Source organism: Oncorhynchus mykiss, chromosome 18, assembly GCF_057628025.1.
Source record: "Oncorhynchus mykiss isolate SJ-2025 chromosome 18, ASM5762802v1, whole genome shotgun sequence".
Taxonomy (NCBI): Eukaryota; Metazoa; Chordata; class Actinopteri; order Salmoniformes; family Salmonidae; genus Oncorhynchus; species Oncorhynchus mykiss.
Window position 1 is genome coordinate 56,183,249 of NC_143039.1, and position 27,756 is coordinate 56,211,004.

At 42.6% G+C, this 27,756-nt stretch overlaps 1 protein-coding gene across 13 annotated transcripts in view; it reads right to left on the bottom strand.

The window, feature by feature from the left end:
* Positions 1-3,673: 3,673 nt before the first annotated feature.
* LOC110496838 (receptor-type tyrosine-protein phosphatase U) overlaps positions 3,674-27,756 on the bottom strand; it is a 274,942-nt gene continuing 250,859 nt past the window's right edge. For 6 of the 13 annotated variants that reach the window (XM_036952978.2, XM_090208832.1, XM_090208829.1 and 3 more), the window contains 10 exons: positions 15,487-15,584; positions 15,067-15,183; positions 14,599-14,753; positions 14,293-14,428; positions 13,279-13,428; positions 11,670-11,990; positions 9,941-10,066; positions 7,945-8,102; positions 5,879-6,014; positions 3,674-5,560 (listed from right to left, as the gene is read on the bottom strand). In XM_036952978.2, the coding sequence (XP_036808873.2) occupies positions 5,480-5,560; positions 5,879-6,014; positions 7,945-8,102; positions 9,941-10,066; positions 11,670-11,990; positions 13,279-13,428; positions 14,293-14,428; positions 14,599-14,753; positions 15,067-15,183; positions 15,487-15,584 (1,478 nt within the window). In that variant the 3' untranslated portion in view covers positions 3,674-5,479. Of the gene's footprint in view, positions 5,561-5,878; positions 6,015-7,944; positions 8,103-8,848; positions 8,927-9,940; positions 10,067-11,654; positions 11,991-13,278; positions 13,429-14,292; positions 14,429-14,598; positions 14,754-15,066; positions 15,184-15,486; positions 15,585-27,756 lie in introns of all 13 variants that reach the window. The other 7 variants (XM_090208831.1, XM_036952973.2, XM_036952971.2 and 4 more) reach the window with 2 other exon arrangements.

A 27,756-nucleotide genomic window follows, 5' to 3' on the forward strand; every position in this document is an offset into this window, starting at 1 on the left:
ATTGAGAGAACGATGGAGATCCCAGGAGATGCGTGTTTTTCTGTCCAGGAAAAAAAAAAACACAATGGCAGAACCATCTCCAGGTGTGTGTAATCGGACACAAACAGATGCAGAGAGAATCGTTTTGTCTGCATGGAACCTGTTTCTCTCAACACAATGGGAATTTTGTTATATACCCATCATTCAATTTCAAACACTCATTCATACTGTAGGCATCCAACAGTAACAACAATCACCTCCACTGTAAGACTCCCTTGTGGAAAGTCAGTAGCCTACTACACACACACACAACAACAACACACAAACACAACAACCCAGTGTTTCTCAACCCAATCCTCTGGGACCACCAGCCGTTTGACATATTTTCCGTGATTTCAACATTAACAACATTCCCAAACCTGGTGGCCCGAGAGAACGCCTGTTACCACTAGGTAGGCTCAGAAGAAACGTTGAAATTGTTTTCCTTTAGACCGAGATAATCCTTTGTTGATCATTTCCACTCTATAAATTGTTCTGCCATCTATGCATTTCCACTCCGTTATAGAGAGGGGAGGGAGGAGAGATATAAAGAGATATATAGAGAAGGGCTCTATTAAAACAAACTAAACACAGGCGGTGGCGCTGTAGGTTCAGGGGTGTGTCATAAATATCTTTGCTATTTTCACTATCACAATTATCGGCGCACTTGTTGGCGTTGGTGCGAAAGGGCTGGGTTTTTGATGAATACACAAGTTGTGAGTGTGTCGATGCTTGCCCCCTCACTGGCCAATCAGAACGTACTCCAAGGCCAAATATGTGGTTGCATCAAATTGTGTATTTAGGGTCTTTTATGGATTGCCTTGGAATCAACTCCAATTCCAATGTTAGTCCATTATAGTTTGTTGAATGGCTTACAGAAACAAAATAACAGAATGTAGACCTATCTTTGCTAAATACTTTAACTTGAACCCATTTACAGTCCACATTTTTTCTAAGTAATTGCATGTCTTCAATAGCATTCACACTGATATAGGGGCTAGGCCTACCGTAAATGACATGATGGCTGAGCATTGACATGCCAAACATTGTCAATAATCAAGATAACATTAATTATTGATAAGACCTAAAAAGAGAACAAATCATTCTAATGAAATTATAAACAAAACGAAACAACAACTTGTTTTAAAAAGGCTATGTCACACTTACAGGCAACGTCATTTCTCCTTGTGGGCATATGCTTTTAAAACATTGCATACTATGGAGGGTTTTACGCACATCTAAACTTTTCACAGTAGCTGGACAAAGATCCAGTACAAATAGAAAGGGAGGATGTCCACTCGCCGTTATACTGCTCCCAAATACGTCTATGTTTTCTGAACATAATCGGAACCATTTTACAGATCAGATCGCATTCCCACATCTCCAGAAGTTGTATTGCAAGCGTACCACGGACGTTGTCAGCATAAAACCAGGAAGATTCATTGTTTTAAGAAGTTTACCGAAAAACAAGCAGTCTTTTTTTTTTAGAACAACAACAAAAAGTACATGTCAAATGTAATGACATCATAAAATTGTCAGGATAAACAACACATGCATTGCTGTTGAACCAGCCTTCGTTACAGTAGGCCTAAGGGAGGGCTTGGGTTCTGAACATCTGAAAACGGAAAACAAGCCATTCTTACAGGTTACAAACGCCCTAAATACGAGGTTTACCGAGGTTCTCTCCTTTCATGATGGACACGGACACGTAGCCTACATCATATAGAGGGGGTTTTACGGATGTCCAAAACAGGACCTGCATGGCTAAAATAATGCAGGCCTGCCTACAATGCATAGATAAAAAGTGAACGTCAGCTCACTGTTTTCCTCCTCTTGATATTTTAATAAAGCGTTGGTTATTTAGATGTATTTACAAGCGGTCTCAAGAGCCAAAACCATTTGACAGTATTTACTCCTTCGTGATTATAATGGGCAGACAAAAAAAAGCTGAGATGAGGGGAGGCTATGCTTGGTTTTTTATGAAATTAAACGAAATGAGAAAAAAAACATACATTTTTATGTTTCTAAACAAAAAATACAACGGCAGGGTACCCTAGTGGTTAGAGCGTTGGACTCGTAACCGAAAGTTTGCAAGTTCAAATCCCTGAGCTGACAAGGTACAAATCTGTTGTTCTGCCCCTGAACAGGCAGTTAACCCACTGTTCCTAGGCTGTCATTGAAAATAAGAATTTGTTCTTAACTGACTTGCCTAGTTAAATAAAGGTAAAAAAACATTAGGCTGCTCTTGACCCGTTTGCATCATGGCTGGATAGGCTGCATTTCTGCTGTCAAGATTCATGCCATAACCAACTGTGTTACTGCTAAAAACCAGCTTTTTGTTGGTCTTAAATATCCCTATCAGAACTGTCTGAAATTAACACTTTGGATCATGTTTTTAAGAACACACCTCAAGCGAGTTGATGTAAGACAGGTAAATTGCTTTAGGGCTGGAAAATTCCAGTCCGCCAGTTTCTGCATGACGAAATTGCAAACTAACATGCGTCTGACACTAGCGCTGCCTTAACGCCAGCCGTAAATAGAGACCTAACATGCTGACCAGACAAGTCGCGTGCGCGAGCATCGCCAAAATAAATGTAGAAATCCATGTTATTCAATTATTGCATCCACACTGCTCACGCACGTCAACGAGCGTCTGCGTTGCCAAGGGCTGAAATCAGTTCTATTTCTGACGCAGATCTTGCTGAAAGACCTGCCTCTCCCATCTCCTCATTGGTTTAAAGAAGCAGGTACCCACGTGCCATCTCCTCCTCATTGGTTATACCCATGTGGGTTATTGAAAGACGTACTTTGTTGCCGGTTGTAGTGGTAATACTATGAAGGTTTAGATGCCAATCACCATATAAGTTCAAAGATGAAAAAGCCTGGAAGGAGGACAGATGACTAGAAACGATTCGGTTGACCGTTTTATGTATGGATTAATTGTCGGAGAAGAGGTCCTTGTGCATTTCAGGTAAAATAACAACTCAGTGTTTATATCCCAGGACAAATTAGCTAGCAACAGCAAGCTAGCTAGCTAAATTGCCATACATGTTTAATCATGCTTTTCGACCTGTTTAGGTTCCGTGTAAGGCAGAGGTCAATGGACAGACAAGGCAGAGGTCGTTGGACAGACTGAAGATAGAGGGGTGAGATGTTCCATCGTAAAGACTTATCAGGACCTTATGAAAATGAAATGAAATGCAACCAATGTTCTTGTTGGTGTATGAGTTGGTGAGGTACGGTGGGCTACCTGTCGCTCTATCTGCCCTGTCTCTCTCTCTCTATTTGGGGTGGAATGGTGTGTAGACTGGATCAATAGATTCATCAGGCTCCTTCAATTAGAGCTCTGTAGCAGAACCAGCTAGTCAGTTACATGATAACACCAGACCATTAATTTCGCTACACTTCATTAAATGATAAGGGTAAATTAAACTACAGGTCAAGAGGAAAGACTAGGGTTCTTGTTTAACAAGCACATTGTAAAAGTGTGTGTGTGTGTGTTACAAGATGCTTCCTGCAAGAAAGTGATAGCCAAAGATAATTGAAGTGCATGAAAGGGTGAGGCTAAAATCACCTAAAAACTAAATGCATTGCTTAGTCTGTTATTCCAAGTGTCTAAACATTTTTTTTAAACGTAGAAAGAGCATGAATCATATGATATTACCAACATCATAATATTTTATTTATTTTCATTTATACACAATTATAAAATAAAACATTGAATGAATAAATACAAATGCAAAAAGCAACTAATTTCGGCAAACTGACCACATTTGTTCCCACAGCTAGAGACAAATCATGTCATTTTTTTTGTTACATTACTCTCTCTGGGGTTCTCGCATAGGGTTGCAAAATTAGGTAACTTCCCTGAACGTCCCAGGTTTCCTGCAATCCCAGTAGTAAGATTCCAAGTCATAAGTTTCGCAGTTGGAAGATTCCCTTCTTGCTTATTTCATTTCAGGACAAATCTGGGGATTTTGGAAAGCTACAGTAATTTTGCAACCCCAGTCTCTGGTAGCAGTGGGGACGATCCCCTGAAGCAGACTGGGTCACAAACTGCAATGGAAACACTAACAACTGACTGGCATGCAGGTGCTCAAGTGGTTCTCATTTATAGCAGACATATCTCATTACAAATATGGAGTAATATCTCACCAGAAATTACATAAGTACTATGTCAAATTGGGTGACATAAACCTAGAATGTAATTTATAGCAGACATATCTCATTACAAATATGGAGTAATATGTCACCAGAAGTGACATAAAAGTAATTGGGTGGCATACCATTACAATGGTTAAACGTCACTATTTTGACATTATTCTAATGAGACCATGTTGTTCATAGACAAAATAGAATGAATTGGCACAGAGTTAAGACAACAAACATCTAGAAACATCTGGAAAACAATCTATTTACACATACAATAAATAATAAACCAGATAGGTCCTTTCTGTACATTAGGACCATAGAATCAATGCACCCAACATCATTTCAGTGTCATTTTCTATGTAAACTTCTTCTCTGCCGATGGAGAAATAGCCATTCCAGCCTCACCAGAGAAAACACCAGTGTACAGTAACAACATTGGATGTTCACCAACAGTAGATCATTGCATCATTTACAAGATCATTAAACGTATTACAAAACAAACACACAAAATCACCTAATAGTTGACATATTTTATCTGCTGCAGTTGTGGCATCATTGTCTTGTTGTTATACTTCAGCTTTTATGTTTTTCAATGTTGTTGTTATTGTTGTCATTGACATAATAAAATAAGGCAGGAAGTTGCGGAGACCTTTGCGTATACCACCAGTGGTCAGGTGACCAGAAATACGTCCAATGAGAAGAGGACGATCCTGCCCATTTCCTTGTCCTCTTCCTTGTATTTGGCAGATAGTATGTGGCACCGAACAGAAGAGCAACTTACAGATGGGATAAGAATGCAGGGGAAAGGAAAAGAGTACATAATCGACAGGTAGAAAGTAGAAGGTAGAAGCATGTCCCATCATCTCTCTCTGTCTCCCTCTCTTTCGCTCTCATAGTTTTTTGTCCATGTCCGTTATGGCAGCAGATACACTGATACACCCAGACCTGGGGGGGAAGAGACGAGAGGGAAGCAGAGCAGGAACTTGGCTAGACCCAGGCTGTAGACCCAAGGGAAAACCCAGGACGGAGTGGTGTCGACCAGGCCGGACTCAGGCAGCGGACTGAGTCCCAGGCCTCTATCCCTACACTCCTTCTAGGGTTGAGAAGGTCTGACAAATCTGTGCTAGATGTAGAAGTGTAGAGAGAGAAGCAGAGCAGTGTGGACTCAGGCCCAGGTCCAGGCCCAGGCTGTGGACTCAGGCTAGGACCAGGCTGGGAAGCCCAAGTAATGTGGACCCAGGCTGAGATCCAGTCTAGGCCCAGGACTCCACTCCATCTCCCCTGAGCCTGAGCTGATCTGGGATCAGTGTTATCTCACTTCCATCTCACTCAGGCAGTCCAAGGCGTCCAGGTACTCCAAGGCCAGGTCATAGCAGAACCGATACTGCTCCTGAAAACAACACAGGTGTCAACATTCCTCCACATGCTGGGTTTCTGTACAGCACTTTGAGATATCAGCTGATGTAAGAAGGGCTACATAAATACATTTCATTTGATTTGATTTGATACCTGGATACTTTGCTATAGATTAAAGTTTGAATTCAATCGATCAGCGATCTGTATTTGAGTGTGTAAATATTGTAAACCACTGCAAGTTTGACTGAACTGAGCCTTAAGACATGTAAACTCCTGTCCACCGTATTAGATCGCCTTACCAAAATAGGTTCTAAAAAGGGCCTTCCCTGTTTAAATCAAGGTTATTACTTGCCATGGTCTCCACCATGTTGGGTTTGGAGTTGCGTAGCGTCTTGGCAGCGTAGAAGACATCCACCAGGCTGTGATGACGGATCATCTCTAGCAGCATGGTACAAGCACAGAACGTACCACTCCTACCACCGCCGTTACTGTTACACACACAGGGAGAAACACAGTACGTGGGTCAGTGCCCATGAATCATTATGTATACACTTTCTGACCACTGAGAGAGTAGCCTGTGTTGCGAAATGTGTCAGAATAAGTCAGATTGCAAAACCGGGGTATATGGTGCTGAAACAGGTACAGACACAGACACGGACACATGCCCACAGAGAGATAAATATAGCGAAACAAACAGACACATACAGAGAGACAGTAACTGACACTACATCAGTGCAAGTCACATCCCTAGGATACAGGGCAGAGACGGAGGCTGAAGGTGTTACAAGGAAAGCCATAAAGTGAAATGTCACAGCTCAGTCAGGCTAGGATCAAGGTGGCTGTCAGAAAAACAGCAATGCGGAGAACTTTGAAGACTTGCAGACTGGCATCTGAGGAATGTTCTCATTAAATCCATAAACGTGGAAGTACATCTAATACAGGGCTGCGTCTCAAATGGAGCCCTATTCCCTATGGGAGTGCACTACTTTTGACCAGGCCCCATAGAGCTCTGGTCCAAAATAGTGCACTATATGTGGCACAGGGTGCCATTTGGGACACATGCTTAGCATGTGGACCCCAGAGCCCAATCCAGGCTAGATAGATATGTAGTGTAGCTGAAGTTTAGGAGAGGCTGGGGAACTAGAGCCTAGCCTTTTTTTACAGTAATTATGAAAACTGTTCTGGTAAATAGGAGTGTAGTAGTGAACACTTGGGGGTTGACGTTTTATCCTGCCTCATTTAACACTACACACAGGCAGGCTAAGTGCTTTAAGTAGAGAGTATTAGTTCAAAAACATGTGCTTTTGATGGTTGTTAAACTAGCAAGTGGGACCGGAACCAACATAATAACTCAATCTACTGAAGCAAGGCGTGACCTCTGATTATCATTTTTCTCAATCTCGCAATGTTTGGATCTGTGTTGAACAGTATCTATACTGTAGCAGAACAGCAATGATCAAATAAACATAGAGGACTTCTGATCATTTTCTTACCTTAGTACATGCTGTTCTGATTGGTTACAATTATGATTTGTTACAATATTACAGACATGCAGAGACACAGAGAATGAAGTTGGGTTACTTCTGATTAACTTTGGGTTACTCATTAGCCGTGTTGGGGTCGTTACTCAAAAAAGAAAAGTCACATATACGCTATTAACTGTTACTTCTTTCAACAATAACAAATTCATTTACTTATTACTCCCTGAGAAAAATACATAGTTACATTACTCGTTATAATCCTTTGGCGTTACACCCCAAAACATTGCGCATCCTCACTCAAAGTAAACTGTCATCTGTCTGAAAGAGAGGGATTCTTACATGGGTAACAGTCTGTAATATTATTATGCACATTTTACTAGGAATAATATTTGATTGGGAGATTTAAAAGACTTGGTTGCGTCTTTTTGCAAGCAATCGTGTTCTTTTGATGAATCTACTAGCAATTTTGAAGGTATACTTTAGTTTTTCTGACTGTGCTTGTGTTTTGAGAAGGCCACTACCTTTTGAAAACGTACTTACTGTTCTGCAAAAAGCCACAGAGTTCTATGTCTTGCAAACTCTATTTTGAAAATGTACAACATTGTTCCAAAAAAAATGCTTGTCCGCGATTATCCCACAAGATGGATGCCGCATGCTTTCTGTACAGTATGCTCACAACAGGAGTCAACAAGAGCCAATGGCGCCTTCAATGTGAAATAGGGTTTTGTTTGTTTACGTTCCCTATGGCCCGAGGATCAATCCGACCAGAGCGCAGCTGTAAACTTCTTAAGCCAACTTCCTCAAAATTTTTACAGAGATCACGATCGCTAAAATCAATCGCAATGCACTGGTCATTTGAATCATTTCTGTGAATCCTATCTGCAAACTAAACTTCCCTAAGGGATGATAAAAATGTATGAGCAAAGTGGTAACTCACAGACAGTGGACGATGGTACGTCCCTCTCCACACTCCCTCTGCCAGTTGTGGACCTGGGCCAGGAGGCTGAGGAAAGCCTTCTTAGAGTCTGGGACGTCACGGTATGGAGACCAGCGCAGGAACTGGAAATGACGAACCACCAGCTGACCTTCCTGGAGCTGGGGGGAGAGAGCGAGAGAGAGAGAGAGAAAGAGAGACAGATAGAGAGAGAGACAGAGACAGAGACAGAGAGAGAAAGGAGAGAAACGGACAATGCTAATATTGTGTTGTAGACATGTATGGCATCCTATAATGGACATCTCTAACCCAGAAGGAAACTGGTAGAAATGGCAAAGACCTGCCACCATTCCCCTTGGGGACAAGGCTTAAAATCACACACAGAAGAAGGTATAAGGATAATCGAGTTACTAATGGAAAACTGCAGTACCCCGATCGGCCTTCAACTTGAGTTATTCAATGAGATGGGGCAGCACTGAGCTAGCCTGCAACATCACTTCCTGGAGTTGCTCAAACTGCAAATGTTATGTCTCCATGAGACACAATTTTAACTGACTTAATTTGGCTTCAATGAGCTATTGAGTCTTCACATAGGAATACATGGTGTCACGTGATTGATTGCATTGTCCATTCACATATACAGTCATTGACTTGTACAAAGTGTATTAATACCATTTGTGAATTGGAAATGTGTTTTTTGCATATCCCAACTCCCTCTGAGACACCATGGGAGAGTGAGTTCACGGCCAGGGTCAGCCATTATCAACAGCAACCCTGCAGAAATGCTGGTTACGTGCCTTGCTCAAGGGCACATTCGAACTAGCAACCTTTCGATTACTTGCCCAACACGCTAACAGCAAGGCTACCTGCTGCCCATAGATTCAATGTTCTACTGTGAGATGGAAACATTGCTGGGAAAGTGTATACCATCCTCCCTCCCTGTTCCTGTTGCTGGACAGATCTGATTGGTAGGATCAGTGGGATCCTGTGAAGAGGCAGTAGGGATTGTTTCTGAGAGTTGCCTTCCCCTCCTCCCTCCTCCATGGGGAGACTGGGGGTGACACTGGGGAGACTGGGGGTGACACTGAGGGGGACAGTGCTCTGTCGGGGTGACAGAGGGCTGACAGGAGGGTGCGGCGGGCAGATGAGGTGAGGTGCTAGGGGGAGGCAAGGAGAGATACTAGGGACGCTATACCTGACAAGTGGTTAGAAGGGGGAGGTTGGGAGAGCAAGGCAGGGAGACTAGCTGACAGGGGGGTGAGGAGGGGGAGGTAGGGAGACTAGCTGACAAGAAGAGTTGTTTTGCTGGAGGCTAATAGAGGAACACCTGGGTGGTGAAAGGTGGATGAGCTCAGAGAGAGGTGTTGGGAAGTGCCTGGGAGACTAAGATAGTCACAATCACAAAGACAACATGCAGTCAACGGCTAGGAGGGAGGCACATCGCTATAGGATACAGCACACACAGACATAGACACACACACGCATACATACAGTACAGACATACATACAGACCACAACGCACCATTTACAATGATTTAACAGGCAATGAAAAGGCTGACAATTTGATCATTTCATCATTACGCTGTCAAAAATACACTTTAGGTCATTGACAATAATTGTGAAGTGTATGGTGACTAATACATGCCTCATCTCACATACTCAGTAGACCGACTACGAATATAAAAGGGGCCATTAGGCTTTCTACTAAATACGCATGAAGAGACAGTGGGAAAATATGTTTTAAGAACTTGACAAAATTAAAGAGATATGACTAAACTGTCAGACTTGAGTGATGGAACCAGCAGACTGATATAATTTCAAAACTTGACTTTATTCTAACTTTATTATTTGACACGGACAATGCAATATTAATCAACATTTCTTTCCATGAGGCAGATTTAGTCAGCCGTTTAATTTTCAACTGTAGTCCCTTAACTTATCAGAGCACAAAAATGGACTTAGACAGCCAGTCTATCATTGACCACGACCGAAGACCTACCCGCATGATGTTCTGAACCCGGAACAGACGAATGATGACATCATCATCAGCCGTCATGGACAGGAGCTCAACTGTCATTGGTCCAAACTGCTGCAGCCCAGGCTCTGGCCAGTACTTTAGACACGGCTGAGAGGAGGACCGAGGAAGAGAGAGACAGAGAGATAGAGAGGGGGTGAGGGGAGAAGAAAGAGGAAGATAACAAGTGATTAGCGAACTATGGAGGCAGAGGAGTGAAATCAAATTATTATGTCACAGAGCAGGATGGCAGAAGTCAATAACAAGACGCCTGAGGATCGACAGGACAGACATTTAGCCAGATCCACAATTATCCAATTATCCAACACATAGTAGCAGTGTTAACTGAATGAGCAGAAAACACTGTCATTACTGAGAACTCTGAGTACAATCAATCACATAGCATAACACACACACACCACACAGTTTTACATTGTTTCACAGCATTTGAATAATTCATCACTCTAAATTATTAACATCAGCCCATTATAAATGAATGCAGTGTGGTCAGGGGGTAACCTCGGCAGTGCCTAGGAGAAATACACATGGAGTCAATCAGGGATTGGTGCACATTGCACACAGACCAGGCCAAGGTCTTCAGTCAATGCAGGTCGCAGCTGCTTCAAAGACTCATTAGCCGAAGGGAGGAACGGAGGGATGGAGACACTGGGGAGTGTAGTGTTAAATTCATAACAGTGTTAGCTGTGACAGCGAGGGGGCTGGAGAGAGGAGCAAGAAGGGAAGGAGGGATAGAGGGAGGGAGGGAGACACAGGGGAGTGCAGTGTTAACATGCTAACAGTGTTAGCTGTGACAGGAAGGGGAGGGAAAGGGGAGGTAGGGGGGGGGGAGCCAGGGGAGGAACAAGGTAGCTATAATGTCCACTCACGTTGACAGAGAGTTATTAACGAGGTGACAGGGGGGCAGAGGGAGAGATAAATATTTATACACAGAGACAGGTAGCACAGATGACGAGGGTACACTGTTAATCTACTGGTAGAGAGAGAAATGGAGGGAGTGGGGGATGGAAAGAGAGAGGGGAGGAAAAAAGACAGCAAGAAGGATAGTATGGCAGAGACGATACAGGGAGGGGGAACAAGAGACAAGAGAGAGAAGAAGAGAAGAGTAAGGAGAAAGAAAGAAAGAGAGTGAAAGGTGAAAAAGCGTCAAGGAAGGAGAGGAAGAGAGTGAAGGAGAAAGAGCGAGAGGGAATGAGGGAAGGAGTGAGCGTAGACCAGAGAGAGACAGTCAGTTCTAGATGAGAGCCATGGTGTAAACATTGGTCAGGCCACAGTTACAGGTGAAAGATAAGAAGACCACAGACAAAGCCACACATGAGCAAGCACACGGGCGAGTACAGTATAATAAGAAATCTAATCAAATGTTATTTATTTGTCACATGCTTCGTAAACAACAGGTGTAGACTAACAGTGAAATGCTTATGGACATGGTAATGCCCTGACAAGCAGGCAAAATATGTATCAACTATTAATTAATCTACACAAAGGCAATAAGTCATCTTGCTATTACATGGGATTAGTCAGAGTACAGCTTTGACCAATCGAGTATGAGGATGAGATATTTGATCAGTACCTGATAGCCACAGGGCTCGCTCAGTCAGTCAGTCAGTCAGTCAGTCAGTCAGTCAGTCAGTATCATCAATTAATTCCCCTCTTCCTTCCTCCATCCTCTCCCCCTCACCTCCCCTCTTCTCACCCAGGCAGAGTTGGACTGGTTGATCTGGTTGAGCATCACCACCGAGGTACATCCATAGTCATAGACCAGCCTCCAGAAGTCTGCCGTGGTTCCCGGTAACGGGTGAGGTGTGACCACGAAGGCGGCGGGCCGGTGGAAGCTGTCAGTGAGAGCGGCGTTGATGTAGTTGTTGCCCTCGGCAATGCCCTCAGTGGTGACCAGGAAGGCCAGGGCGCGGTCGGGGGGCAGGACGTCCATGCTACGGTTCTTCTCGCGGTTCCTCGGCAACAGGGATACGCTGCACTCCTCCACGTCCAGGTGAGGGGTCACAGAGTTCAACGTCTGGAGGAGGGGGTGGAGAGAGATAAAAAAAGGAGAGAGAGAGGGTGAGATGGAGTGGTACAGACAGGGTCGAAGAGGATGATGGAGAATAAGAGATGCGGGAATGTGACAGAAATTTGGGAGAGAGGGAAGAGACAAATTGAGAAGAGTGCATGGGTGTTTGTTAGAGAGAGACAGTGAGAGACAGAGATAGAGGAACAGAGGCGAGACAGAGATGAGACAGAGATAAACAGAGACAGAGAGCGAGGGTGTGAGAGAGAGAGAGACAAAGAGAGGGAGAGAGATAGAGCGAGACGAGAGAAAAGAGAAAGAGGACAAGGGCATTGAAAATGTACTCAGCTCAAACTGTCTAACTGTCAATATTTGACAACCGCAAATATTTCACTGTCTAATCATCATCCGGCTGAAACGTTAAAACGCATTTAGCATCAGTCAAAAAAACATGAAGAGGCTTAATGGATAAAAACACATTTAATCGCAAACCACATACATTATGTATAAGCACATTGAGGTTAGAGAAATAAAATTGGAAGGGAAATTAAACTGATTATTTAACTTGCTGTGTATTGTGTTGAATTATAACTCCCTGTTGAATTTGACAGTATGAATGGTGCATTATAATTATGACTAACTTACATTGCATCAGGATTACATCTTGGAGATATGCGTTTAAATTATTATCAGAACCTTTGTCCAAAATGGCTCCCTATTCCCTATTTAGTGCACTTCTTTTGGCCAGGGCCAAGAGGACTCTAGTCAAACGTAGTGCATTAGACAGGGAATAGGGTGCTATTTGGGATTCACCCTAAATGTCTGATTTCAGTGAAGATATTTCATTCGACTATAATAACCATCATGAATGTATTTAATAGCTCGGTCTGAAAGAGATAAGTAGCTGTAATTATGCATGGTGAAGGTCACTAATGATTTGTGTCAATAAAATGGAAGAAAAGGATGGGCCAACTAGTCAGATGAACTGAGATCATCCCATACAGAAATGTGACTTTAATTTACAATCTCAGACTGCTGCAATAGACCATGCATTCAGCTAAGGACATGGTACTGTATTGTGCCATGACTAGTGGTTTGGTGAGAGTTAGTAGATCTAAGTTTGCACAATTAATGCTAGTACAATAAAGATTTCCACGGTTACAATAAACATCAACCTCAACCATTTTCTTTACAAAACATATCGAGGACATCGAGACGTAATTGGAAAGATTTCCGGTTGAAATCTAGTCAGATAGTTTCTGGTTGCTAAAACAATGTTTACAAAACGTAGTCTAACCTGGAACTCCTCTCGTAGCTGGGAGGTGTTGCTCTGTGAGTCAACCCTCAGCATCTCCTTATAGGTCAGAGCAAACTCAAGAACAGGTATAGCTGTCTCTCCACACAAACAGGCCTCCAGAATGGCATCGTGGATGAACACATACTGCTCCTGAGAGAGAGAGAGAGAGAGAGAGAGAGAGAGAGAGAGAGAGAGAGAGAGAGAGAGAGAGAGAGAGAGAGAGAGAGAGAGAGAGAGAGAGAGAGAGAGAGAGAGAGAGAGAGAGAGAGAGAGAGAGAGAGAGAGAGAGAGAGAGAGAGAGAGAAGGATGGAGGTAGAAAGAGAGCGACAGACAAGACAGTGAGATTGAGAAACTAACAAGAAACGTCTAATATCTTGTTTTGATAATAGGACCATAATTGCTAGCGGTTTGGAGGGAAGTGTAACATTGGGATTTGATTACTGTTGTTAATGTCAATTAATTGTTAAAATGTCAACATTCACCACATCACCATGCCCACAAACAAATGTTGTTTTGCTAACCGCTAATAATAGTAAAAAAATAGGAAAGGAGAGGGCGTTAGAACATACATAAAAAGAGCCAAAAGCCCAAACGCCCAACCCATGCTATATAGCCTACCTAAATAGCAGTCTATTCAATGCAATTTGTTTGTACATTTCATTTGACATCTTGGAGTACAAAGAATCTCAGTGACCTAAATTTAAAAGCATTAATGAGGATACATATTTTATTTGATCACATCTCTCCCCAGGTTACATCATAAACTATCTCATTTCCTGATGGATTCCTGGTTGATATAATACCATTATATAGTATACCATATACAGCGGAGGAGGTCAGCCCTCCTCCTCTGGGGCTATGTTTATGCCGGCGTTTGCTTCAACCCCTGTGCTAACATACCTGAAACTAATCAGATAATACATGTGTTAGATTAGGATTGGAGGGAAAACCTGCTAGAGAGTGGCTCTCTAGGGAAGGATTGGGCATACCTGATATATAGAATATATTCTTACCTCTGTCTGTATCATGTTGATGCGTCTGGAGCAGAGGGTCTTGACACAGTTGTAGATGTCCACCACTCCCTCACACTCTGCCATATCCAGCATGACGTCCAGTACGATGTAGCAGCCTGTTCTGCCTGCTCCCATACTGACACATAGAGGAGAGAGGTCAGGGGTCAATAAGGGGAAGGGGTAAGGAGCGAGAGATCTATATAGGCTAAGCTACACCCAAGTCAATAACTATAAAATAAAGAGTCTAAGACTTTTTATGCAACACTGCTTCATTCAGACAGGATGTGATGTAAGATGGTCCTTTACCTGCAGTGGACAACCACGGGCCCAGCATCGGGGGGTGTGGAGGCCTTGACCCGGCGTAGGAAGGCCAGCAGGCCTGTGGCGTGGTAGGGAACACCATGCTCTGGCCAGGAGGTGAAGTGGAACTGACATACCTCATGTTTCGCTGGGTAGCCCCTCTAGAGGGGAGAACACAGAGGGTCTAATCAATATCATGATCAACAAACATACACATAAAGTTGGCACAGTAGGACATGTATTAAGACATCTTTATTTAAACATGAGGAATAACTCCAAAGACCAATTAACATTAAAATGATTAATTATTTGTTAGATATCAATGCCTCTATAAAGGCTGTGTTCTCAATATATTGCCTGGCTGAAGAAATGGAGTAAACAAAACACTCTCAAATTGGATGTGATCCCAGGAACCAATGCATTTTCAAATGATGTATAATTTGTTAGACAGAAGGACTTTGACTATTCGCTCACCCGCTCCATAGCAAAGGTGCGGACGGTGTACTCGGCCAGTGTTTCCGTCTTCAGCAGTGTGATCTTGATGTCTCCATAGAGTTCACTGTCCTCGGGCCAATACTTACAGCACTTCATCTGAACACACACAACACACAGAACATTTGGACCTTAAATCAGGGTCTACAGTCGGTTACATTTTAAACCAACATTCAAGAGCAAAATCAATACAATACAATACAATTACATTCTTCTAACCTTCCTGTTTTCAGTGAGAAAAGGTGGACGACTTCATGGATGTAATCTGGTTGTCATTTCAACTAGTTTTGCTCACTGGGTTGTAGACTTATAATACATAGCTATTTTATTTCACTGGCAGTTCTTCTATAGGCCTATGTAAAGAGTGGGCTTTCAAAAGAACCAAAAGGAAGAGTAACCTACCCTGCCCACCTCCACCAGTTTAGTGATCATGACAATACTGAAGCAATTCTCCTGCCACACCATCCTCCAGAAGTCATAGATCATCTCCTGCTTGGGACCTGGGGGAGAGGAGAGGAGGATGAGGACGAGGAGAGGAGAAGGTGGAGGAGGAGGGAAGAAGGCAGGAGAGTATGAGCAGGAAGAGGAGAGGACAATGAGTGGAGAAGGGGGAGGAGGAGGATGACAGGAGGAAGAGGGAAGACAAAAGAGGATGGAGGGGGGTAGAGGAGGATGAGGACAGGACAAGGAGAGGAGGGGAGGAGGTGGATGAGGAGGAGGAAGGTGGAGGAGGACGAGGACAAGAAGAGAAGAGAAGAGAGAGGAGGTGGAGGAGGAGGAGGAAGGTGGAGGAGGATGAGGACAGGACAAGAAGAGAAGGGAGAGGAGGAAGACGAGGACAAGAAGAGAAGGGAGAGGAGGTGGAGTATGAGGAAGGTGAGGGGGAGGTGGAGTATAAAAGCAGGGATAGAGGGAGGAGAAATAGGATCAGAAGTCAGGATAAATAGTAGCAATAACCATCAGGGTCGGGTCTGTAGAATCCATGCCAGAGACAAGAGTAACAGTATAATTTAATGAACCATGGCTCTCCAACCCTCTCGTTCCCCTCTCTGCTCTCTAGCATCTGCTGGAACACTGTCATTTCAATATACCCACAAATTCACAGCTGTTGTGCAAACAATAAACGTCATCAACATCGAATTTTTCCTTTGAGGCTCAACTCAATCACACAAATCTCAGAAATCTCATTCCCACTGGACATGATAGCAGTTTCATTGATTTCATTATACTGTGAGTTTGATTATATCACACACCTCTATGTCATACCCCTAGTAGAATAATATGAGGGTGAACAAATACCATGGCTTTTTTTTAATGAATAATAAAAGTTCAACATTTGCTTTATGAGTAGTTTGTGGGTCTTTCTCCATTCTGACTGTTTTACACTGTTCAATTCAACCCAAAATATGTTTCTGCATTTCCTGCACTCATTTGAGATAAATTCCATTCTGCAGCATAGGGTTGCATGATATGGACTAATAATCTAGGCCTTATATTTAACCAAAAATCGCATTTGTGATTTGACTTGCGATTTAGATCAAAAAACTTTGGTGAACTGTTGGAATCATGGAAATATAATTATTATTCTAATTCTATAGTTAGAATATAATAGTGGGCACTTGAACGCAGTGTTGAAAATGAGTTATTGTGAAAAGGAGTTATTGTGACACTGAAGGAACCAAAGTGTTGATAAGTGTTTCTTAGGGGACCCTATAATCTTTGCCTACATTTAATGTTCTCTTAGCTTCTTCATGTAGCGAACATATTCATGCTTCACATATTCCTCATTGATTTAGAAGATACTGTTGCACAAACAACATACTGATTTAGGTCTACACCATCACTGGTATTATCAGGCTGTATAGCTAGTTACGTTTGCTCTTACTCAGTACATTTATTAGCTAGCTAGCCAGCTAACTAGCAATTGGCATTAGCGGCTAAGATGATTTAGGCTCAACTTGCGAAGAAAAGACAAACTAGCCATTTCCAGATGTAAGAAACACAAACTAATAATGTAATTATAGAACACTAGTGGATTTATATTAAGAATTACTTATTACTCATCTCATATGTACATACAGTATTTTATACCATCTATTGTATCTTGCCTATGCCGCTCTGCCATTGCTCATCCATATATTTCTATGTAGATATATTCTTACTCCATTACTTCACTTATATTTTTGTGTATTATGTAGTTGCTGTGGAATTGTTAGATTACATGTTAGATATTGCTGCATAGTCGGAACTAGAAGCACAAGCATTTCGCTACACTCGCAATAACATCTGCTAACCATGTGCATGTGACCAATACAATTTGATTTGATTTGAGAAGGAAAGTGAAAACAGCATCGTTGTCATCAACAGACTGAACTGAACGCAAGCGTCTCGTGGTCAAGGAACAACAAATGCACTCTTTGAGTGACAGGGGGCGGAGCTAGGTCTGTGTGGAAAGTGGCACAGAGAGAGAGAGCAGAGAGAGATGACTCAAGTAGCGGAGTAGACTATAAAAATGGACGTTACACACGACGTATCACATATAACAAACCAAACATTCAAATACAGTTATAGAAGGTAAAGTACAAACCCAACCCGGTACGTGCATTAATACCGGTATATTGTCAAATACGGTATACCGCCCAGCCCTACTCTGAACCCACAGTGCATTCATTCAATATGTTTCCAGAGGCTGCTGTAGTTAGCATAGAAACCCAAGGGGGTTGTTGTTTCTGCAGTTTATTTCACAGTTTGTCTTAACATTAGAACAGTGTGATAGCTGCTGATGTAGCCCCAGGGCAGACCCTGCATCCTACAAGGCTCTGTTGTGAAGGCTGTTGGGTACAACAGGGAGAGGGGAGGAGAGGAAAACCTTGGCTGTCTTTGAGAACAGGGGTGTTAAGGGCACAGACTAACTGTCAGGGATGAGTTTTGTTCCCCCTGCCACTAGCAGTGGTTGAGTGCAGTGTTCCTACATTAACAGTAGATCGATCCTACTTGAGATGCCTAGCACCAATCACCCACCTGGAGTCTCTGTATTATTAATATGACAACATTTTGTTCCATTTTCAGCAGCACTCCTCACTGAGGGCCAGAGGGGCAGAAGGCCAAAAGGGCCAGAGGGCCAAGGCTGCCATAGGAGTGACAGATATGGGTGGGTCCTCCCAGGGCAAATCTATATGCTCAGCGTAATGTTGCTGTGCGGACACAGAAACTCTCCTCCACTGCCTCCAACATCTCATCCTTGGACACCAGTTTCGCTCCAGGCACCTGCCTAGTGCCAAAACACAAGTATACATATATACATGTATACACACGGTGTAAGATCAACCTTCAATCTCATCTGGCCCGCTGGCTTTTTTACCATGAATTCTAAAATGTATTCAGTCTGCCTCAGTTACAGAGCTACATTGGCCAGTGGCTATGTAATATAATATGTATGCATAAGTGTGTGTATACTGTAGAAGTGTGTGTGTGTGTGTGTGTGTGTGTGTATACTGTAGAAGTGTGTGTGTGTGTGTGTGTGTGTGTGTGTGTGAGGGAGAGAGAGAGAGAGAGGGAAATAGGGAACTAGGGAGAGCATGAAAGAGAGAAAGAGAGGAGAGAGAGGGAGAGATGGTGAGAGAAAGAGAGGTTTTAGAAGTAATCTGAAAATGTCCTTGTGGGAATTGGGACCAAAAAGATAGAGGGAAAGACACATACTAAACTAAGATCAGAGCTAAGAAAGAATCACGTTTATACATGTGTGTTGGTGTGTGTATGTGTGTGCGTGTGCGTGTGTGTGTGCGTGTGTGCGTGTGTGCGTGTGTGCGTATGACGGGGTGTTTGGGGAATCCATGTTCTAGTTCCAGACTTCAGGGAGAAGGAGAACTATCCACAGACTGGGGGGAGGAGAGACAGAGAGATACAGCTACTGTGCTGTAACAGAATCAGTAGGCCTATATACAGCTACATGTGTAGAGAACAACTGTAGAGAAAAGTGGGGTTCAGGTTGTAGAAAAATCTATCCAGACACAGGTCATGATGTCATGACCAGCCAGTGAGTGTGTGAGTGTGAGACAGATGAGAGAGAGAAGAGAGAGAGAGATTAGGGTTGCCTGAAGGAGTCTAGCTGAAGCCTGAAGGAGTCTAGCTGAAGCCTGAAGGAGTCTAGCTGAAGCCTGAAGGAGTCTAGCTGAAGCCTGAAGGAGTCTAGCTCTTCAGGACAAGAGTTGGACATCCCTGACATCCCCCTTTTTTTTTAAGTGCCTTTGGAAAGTACTCAGGCCCCTTGACTTTTTCCACATTTTGTTACATTACAGCCTTATTCTAAAATGGATTGAATAAAAAATCCTCAGCAATCTACACACAATACCCCATAATAACAAAGCGAAAACAGTTTTTTAGAAATGTTTGCATATGTATTAAAAATAAATAACAGAAAAAACGTATTTACATAAGTATTCAGACCCTTTGCTAAAAATCAAAATTGAGCTCAGGTGCAACCTGTTTCCATTGATCATCCTTGAGATGTTTCTACAACTTGATTGGAGTCCACCTGTGGTAAATTCAATTGATTGTACATGATTTGCTAATGCACACACCAGTCTATATAAGGTCCCACAATTGACAGTGAATGTCAGAGCAAAAACCAAGCAGCATTGTCTGCAGCATTGAAGGCCCCCAAGAACACAGTGGCCTCCACCATTCTTAACTTCTTTCGGGTAGGGGGCAGTATTTTCACGTCCGGATGAAAAGCATGCCCGGAGTAAACGGCCTGCTACAAATCCATTAAAGCTAGAATATGCATATTATTAGCAGATTTGGATAGAAAACAGAAGCAGTTTGGATAAAACAGTTTGGATGATATCTGTGAGTATAACAGAACTCATATAGCAGGCAAAAACCTGAGAAAAAAATCCAACCAGGAAGTGGGAAATCTGAGGTCGGTCGATTTTCAACTCAGCTCCTATTGAAGGTATAGTGGGATATTGGTAATGTTCACTTCCCAAGGCTTCCACTAGATGTCAATTGTATTTAGAACCTGTTTTGAGGATTCTACTCTAAAGGAGAGGCTCATAAGAGCTCTTTGAGTGAGTGGTCTGGCAGAGTGCCACAGCCTCGGTCTGGCGCGCTCACGTGAAAGGTAGCTACGTTCCACTTCATTTGTACAGACAAAGGAATTGTCCGGTTGGAACATTAAGTTTCATGTTAAAAACATCCTAAAGATTGAGTCCATACTTAGTTTGGCATATTTCCACGGGCTGTAACCAAACTTTTGGATTTGTTTACCAAACGCCCTAACAAAATAAGATATTTGGACATAACTGATGGACATTATCGAACAAATCAAACATTTATGGTGGAACTGGGATTCCTGGGAGTGCATTCTGATGAAGATCAAAGGTAAGTGAATATTTAAAACGCTATTTCTGAGTAATGTTGACTACCCAATATGGCGGGTATCCTTTTGGCTGCTTTGTTGTCTAAAGGCTGTACTCAGATTATTGCATGGTTTGCTTTCTCCGTAAGTTTAAAAAAAAATCTGACACAGCAGTTGCAGTAAGGAGAAGTTTATCTAAAGTTCCATGTATAATTAATAATAGTTGAATCTTTATCAATGTTTATTATGAGTGTTTCTGTAATTTGATGTGGCTCATGGAACTTTAGATAAACTTCTCCTTAATGCAACAACTGTGTCAGATTTTTAAAAAAACTTGAGAAATTTTAATTATGAGATTTTTGTTGTTTTGAATTTGGCGCCCTGCACTTTTACTGGCTGTTGCGGGGGGGGGGGGGGGGGGGTTCCGCTAGTGGATGGGATTAGCGGAAGATGTTTGACTGGGTTCCATGCTTTAGCTGGGCCATTCAAGGACATTGTCATGGAGACTTGTCCTGGATACACCTGAGCTCAATTTCGAGCCTCATAGCAAAGGGTCTGAATACTTATGTAAATAAGACATTTCTGTATTTTTTTTATTTATTTTTTTATTTTTGTTTATTTTTTGGGGGGGGAATTTTTACTCCTTTTTCTCCCCAATTTCGTGGTATCCAATTGTTGTAGTAGCTACTATCTTGTCTCATCGCTACAACTCCCGTACGGGCTCGGGAGAGACGAAGGTTGAAAGTCATGCGTCCTCCGATACACAACCCAACCAAGCCGCACTGCTTCTTAACACAGCACGCATCCAACCCGGAAGCCAGCCGCACCAATGCGCCGGAGGAAACACCGTGCACCTGGCCACCTTGGTTAGCGCACACTGCGCCCAGCCCGCCACAGGAATCGCTGGTGCGCGATGAGACAAGGACACCCCTACCGACCAAGCCCTCCCTAACCCGGGCGACGCAAGGCCAATTGTGCGTCGCCCCATGGACCTCCCGGTCGCGGCCGGTTACGACAGAGCCTGGGCGCGAACCCAGGGACTCTGATGGCACAGCTGGCGCTGCAGTACAGCACCCTTAACCACTGCGCCACCCGGGAGGCCCGATGTATTTTATTTTAAATACATTTGCAAACATTGCTTTGTCATTATGGGGGTATTGTGTGTAGATTGATGAAAAAAAATGTTTTAATACAATTTAGAATAAGGCAGCAAAGTAACAAAATGTGGAAAAAGTCAAGGGGTCTGAATACTTTCCGAATGCACTGTATGTATGTACAGTCGTGGCCAAAAGTTTTGAGAATGACACAAATATTAATTTCCACAAAGTTTGCTGCTTCAGTGTCTTTAGATATTTTTGTCAGATGTTACTATGGAATACTGAAGTATAATCACAAGCATTTCATAAGTGTCAAAGGCTTTTATTGACAATTACATGAAGTTGATGCAAAGAGTCAATATTTGCAATATTTGCAGACCTCTGCGTTCCGCCTTCGCATGCTGTCAATTAACTTCTGGGCCACATCCTGGCTGATGGCAGCCCATTCTTGCATAATCAATGCTTGGAGTTTGTCAGAATTTGTGGGGTTTTGTTTTTCCACTCTCCTCTTGAGGATTGACCACAAGTTCTCAATGGGATTAAGGTCTGGGGAGTTTCCTGTTCATGGACCCAAAATATCAATATTTTGTTCCCCGAGCCACTTAGTTTTCACTTTTGCCTTATGGCAAGGTGCTCCATCATGCTGGAAAAGGCATTGTTTATCACAAAACTGTTCCTGGATGGATGTGTTGATACCATTATTTATACATGGCTGTGTTCTTAGGCAAAATTGTGAGTGAGCCGACTCCCTTGGCTGAGAAGCAACCACACACATGGATGGTCTCAGGATGCTTTACTGTTGGCATGACACAGGACTGATGGTGGCTCTCACCTTGTCTTCTCCAGACAAGCTTTTTCCCGGATGACTTTAACCCAGTCCTCAGCAGTCCAATCCCTGTACCTTTTACAGAATATCAGTCTGTCCCTGAAGTTTTTCCTGGAAAGAAGTGGCTTCTTTGCTGCCCTTCTTGACACCATGCCATCGTCCAAAAGTCTTTGTCTCACTGTGCGTGCAGGTGCAACGATAAATGGTTGATTTTGGTGCAATCTTATTGGCTGCAATATCTTTGCTTGTGAAGCCCTTTTTGTGCAAAGCAATGATGATGGCACATGTTTCCTTGCAGGTAACCATGATTGACAGAGGAAGAACAATGGATTCCAAGCACCATCCTCCTTTTGAAGCTTCCAGTCTGTTATTCGAACTCAATCAGCATGACAGAGTGATATCCAGCCTTGTCCTTGTCAACACTCACACCTGTGTTAACGAGAGAATCACTGACATGATGTCAGCTGGTCCTTTTATGGCAGGGCTGAAATGTAATGAAAATGTTTTTTGGGGGGGATTCAGTTCATTTGCATGGCAAAGAGGGACTTTGCCATTAATTGCAATTGTTCTAATCACTCTTCATAACCTTCTGGAGTATATGCAAATTGCCATCATGCAAACTGAGGCAGAAGACTTTGTGAAAATTAATATTTGTGTCATTCTCAAAACTTTTGGCCACAACTGTATACAGTGCCTTGCGAAAGTATTCGGCCCCCTTGAACTTTGAGACCTTTTGCCACATTTCAGGCTTCAAACATAAAGATATAAAACTGTATTTTTTTGTGAAGAATCAACAACAAGTGGGACACAATCATGAAGTGGAATGACATTTATTGGATATTTCAAACTTTTTTAACAAATCAAAAACTGAAATATTGGGCGTGCAAAATTATTCAGCCCCTTTACTTTCAGTGCAGCAAACTCTCTCCAGAAGTTCAGTGAGGATCTCTGAATGATCCAATGTTGACCTAAATGACTAATGATGATAAATACAATCCACCTGTGTGTAATCAAGTCTCCGTATAAATGCACCTGCACTGTGATAGTCTCAGAGGTCCGTTAAAAGCGCAGAGAGCATCATGAAGAACAAGGAACACACCAGGCAGGTCCGAGATACTGTTGTGAAGAAGTTTAAAGCCGGATTTGGATACAAAAAGATTTCCCAAGCTTTAAACATCTCAAGGAGCACTGTGCAAGCGATAATATTGAAATGGAAGGAGTATCAGACCACTACAAATCTACCAAGACCTGTCCGTCCCTCTAAACTTTAAGCTCATACGAGGAGAAGACTGATCAGAGATGCAGCCAAGAGGCCCATGATCACTCTGAATGAACTGCAGAGATCTACAGCTGAGGTGGGAGACTCTGTTCATAGGACAACAATCAGTCATATATTGCACAAATCTGGCCTTTATGGAAGAGTGGCAAGAAGAAAGCCATTTCTTAAAGATATCCATAAAAAGTGTTGTTTAAAGTTTGCCACAAGCCACCTGGGCGACACACTAAACATGTGGAAGAAGTTGCTCTGGTCAGATGAAACCAAAATTGAACTTTTTGGCAACAATGCAAAACGTTATGTTTGGCGTAAAAGCAACACAGCTGAACACACCATCCCCACTGTCAAACGTGGTGGTGGCAGCATCATGGTTTGGGCCTGCTTTTCTTCAGCAGGGACAGGGAAGATGGTTAAAATTGATGGGAAGATGGATGGAGCCAAATACAGGACCATTCTGGAAGAAAACCTGATGGAGTCTGCAAAAGACCTGAGACTGGGACAGAGATTTGTCTTCCAACAAGACAATGATCCAAAACATACAGCAAAATCTACAATGGAATGGTTCAAAAATAAACATATCCAGGTGTTAGAATGGCCAAGTCAAAGTCCAGACCTGAATCCAATCGAGAATCTGTGGAAAGAACTGAAAACTGCTGTTTACAAATGCTCTCCATCCAACCTCACTGAGCTCGAGCTGTTTTGCAAGGAGGAATGGGAAAAAATGTCAGTCTCTCGATGTGCAAAACTGATAGAGACATACCCCAAGCGACTTACAGCTGTAATCGCAGCAAAAGGTGGCACTACAAAGTATTAACTTAAGGGGGCTGAATAATTTTGCACGCCCAATTTTTCAGTTTTTGAACTGTTAAAAAAGTTTGAAATATCCAATAAATGTCGTTCCACTTCATGATTGTGTCCCACTTGTTGTTGATTCTTCACAAAAAAATACAGTTTTATATCTTTATGTTTGAAGCCTGAAATGTGGCAAAAGGTCGCAAAGTTCAAGGGGGCCGAATACTTTCGCAAGGCACTGTATATATATATATATATATATATAAATAACAGAGAGAGAGAATATGAGCTCACCCATTTTTCTGCATGTTTTTAAAAAATGTATAGATTAAGAGTTAGACACACTTGGATTTTTTGGTAGGGACATATACAAGATGCTACCCTAAACAACATAACCTTCACTCCAAATCAAAACTCCAAACCTACAACCTGATTTTGGACGGAATTACTTGGAATTCCCTGGAATGCTTCCTAAACCGAAGGATTATTATTCCCAAGCTATACAGCAAATGCTGTCAAACAAATAGAAGCCTGAAAACACCATCAAACCTGGAACTGAGTGAGTAATGCTTAGTCTGAGGCAATTTTGGACTTTCAAACACCAAGAAGAAAAACACATTACAATGTAATATTTTACTTAATAAGGACTGAATGGTAAGGTTACCAACCTTGCTAGGACAAAGAAATATAACTTCAATCAGCACTAACGTGTGAAGTGAAAGGTGTCAAAGCCCTTGAGCCCAGCAATGGCAGGAGAGCACCAACCAAATGGAGAGGCCTTAGAAGCACCCTCCTGCTGTTCAGAGGTAATACAAATACAGTACTCTGTGTATGTAAAGAATGATAAGACACAAAAAGAGTACAAAATGAAGCTCCTTGTGGAAAATCAAGAGACACATCTTGATGACTATTATAAAAATGGGAACAAAAGCAACCTTATCTTCCACACAGACCATCCCCTGGCATGGTACAGTGCTATATTAACACACTACCCCTCAGGATACTAGACAACGAGGACTCGGAGTCATCTAATATAAATCTTTGTAAGTCTGGAACAGTATTGGTACAGGACAACCGCAAACAGTTTCAGCTGGACTTTCATGTAATCAAAGAAATAGCTCAACGGGAGAAGCTCTCCCATGAGAAAGATACCCCTACCGAGAGCGGATCAGACCGGATCTCTTCATTATATAACCCCACAGATGAGCAACCCAAAGTGGAAAGTCAGCCTCCCAGCACAGAATACCACTCCTTCATTGAAATGAAGGATACATTTACCCAGCTGGAGGTAAGGCAGGTGGATCTGGAACAGCAGGTGATTACATTCCAGTTAGCACAGACCCAGACAACAGTCCAGCACAACAACACCCCTAGACCTGGAGAGCTGGAGGGGGAGAGAGTCAGAAGTTTACATACACCTTAGCCAAATACATTTAATCTCAGTTTTCACAATTCCTGACATTTAATCCTAGTAAAAACTACTTGTTTTAGGTCAGTTAGGGTCACCACTTTATTTTAGGAATGTGAAATGTCAGAATAATAGTAGAGAGAATTATTTATTTCAGCTTTTATTTCTTTCATCACATTCCTATTGGGTGGGAAGTTTACATACACTCAATTAGTATTTGGTAGTATTGCCTTTAAATTGTTTAACTTGGGTCAAACATTTCAGGTAGCCTTCCATAAGCCTGACAGAGCTCCTCCTGACAGAGCTGGTGTAACTGAGTCAGATGGGTAGGCCTCCTTGCTCGCACACGCTTTTTCAGTTCTGCCCACAAATGTTCTATAGGATTGAGGTCAGGGCTTTGTGATGGCCACTCCAATACCTTGACTTTGTTGTCTTTAAGCCATTTTGCCACAACTTTGGAAGTATACGTGGGGTCATTGTCCATTTGGAAAACCCATTTGCGGCCATGCTTTAACTTCCTGCCTGACTGATAACTTGAGATGTTGCTTCAATATATCCACATAATTTTCCTCCCTCATGATGCCATCTATTTTGTGAAGTGCACCAGTCCCTCCTGACGCAAAGCACCCACACAACACGATGCTGCCACCCCAATGCTTCACGGTTGGGATGGTGTTCTTTGGCTTGCAAGCGCACCCTTTTTCCTCCAAACATAACGATGGTCATTATGGCCAAACAGTTATATTTTTGTTTCATCAGACCAGAGGACACTTCTCCAAAAAGTACGATCTTTGTCCCCATGTGCAGTTGCAAACATTAGTCTGGATTTTTTATGGCGGTTTTGGAGCAGTGACTTCTTCCTTGCTGATCGGCCTTTCGGGTTATGTCGATATAGGACTCCTTTTACTGTGGATATAGATACTTTTGTACCTGTTTCCTCCAGCATCTTCACAATGTCATTAGTTGTTGTTCTGGGATTGATTTGCACTTTTCGCACCAAAGTACGTTCATCTCTAGGAGACAGAACGTGTCTCCTTCCTGAGCTGTATGACGGTAGCATGGTCCCCTGGTGTTTATACTTGCGTACTATTCTTCGTAGGGATGAACGTGGTACCTTCAGATGTTTGAAAATTGCTCCCAATGATGAACCAGGCTTGTGGAGGTCTACAAAAAAAATTCTGGGGTCTTGGCTGATTTATTTTGATTTTCCCATGATGTCAAGCAAAGAGTCATTGAGTTTTAAGGTAGGCCTTGAAATACATCCACAGGTACATCCACAGGTACACCTCCAATTGACTCAAATGATGTCAATTAGCCTATCAGAAGCCTCTAAAGCCATGACTGGAATTTCCCAAGGTGTTTAAAGGCACAGTCAACTTGGTGTATGTAAACTTCTGACCCACTGGAATTGTGATACAGTGAATAATAAGTGAAATAATCTGTCTGTAAACAATTGATGGGAAAATTACTTGTGTCATGCACAAAGTAGATGTCCTAACCGACTTGCCAAAACTATAGTTTGTTAACAAGACATTTGTGGAGTGTCTGAAAAATGAGATTTAATAATGACTCCAATCTAAGTGTATGTACATTTCTGACTTCAACTGTATCTGCACTCTGGATTGTAGTGAGACAACATCTACAGTAGAAAGAGGAGAAGCAGGAGAAGAACAGAGCACTAGAGGAGAGGATCAGACTGCTGGAAGAGAGGGTGAGGGGGATGGTGTATGACAGAGAACAAGCCATTAGAGAGGTGGCCACCCCCGCAGAGAAGCCAGCAGAACAGCCCACCTCAGCTCCCAAAAAAAGTATTGACACCAGTCCGCCCCAGACCCTGACCACTTCGACATCACAGCGGGACAGAAAAATGAATGTCAAATTGGCTTTCTACCAAATTATTGTACGACAGACCAC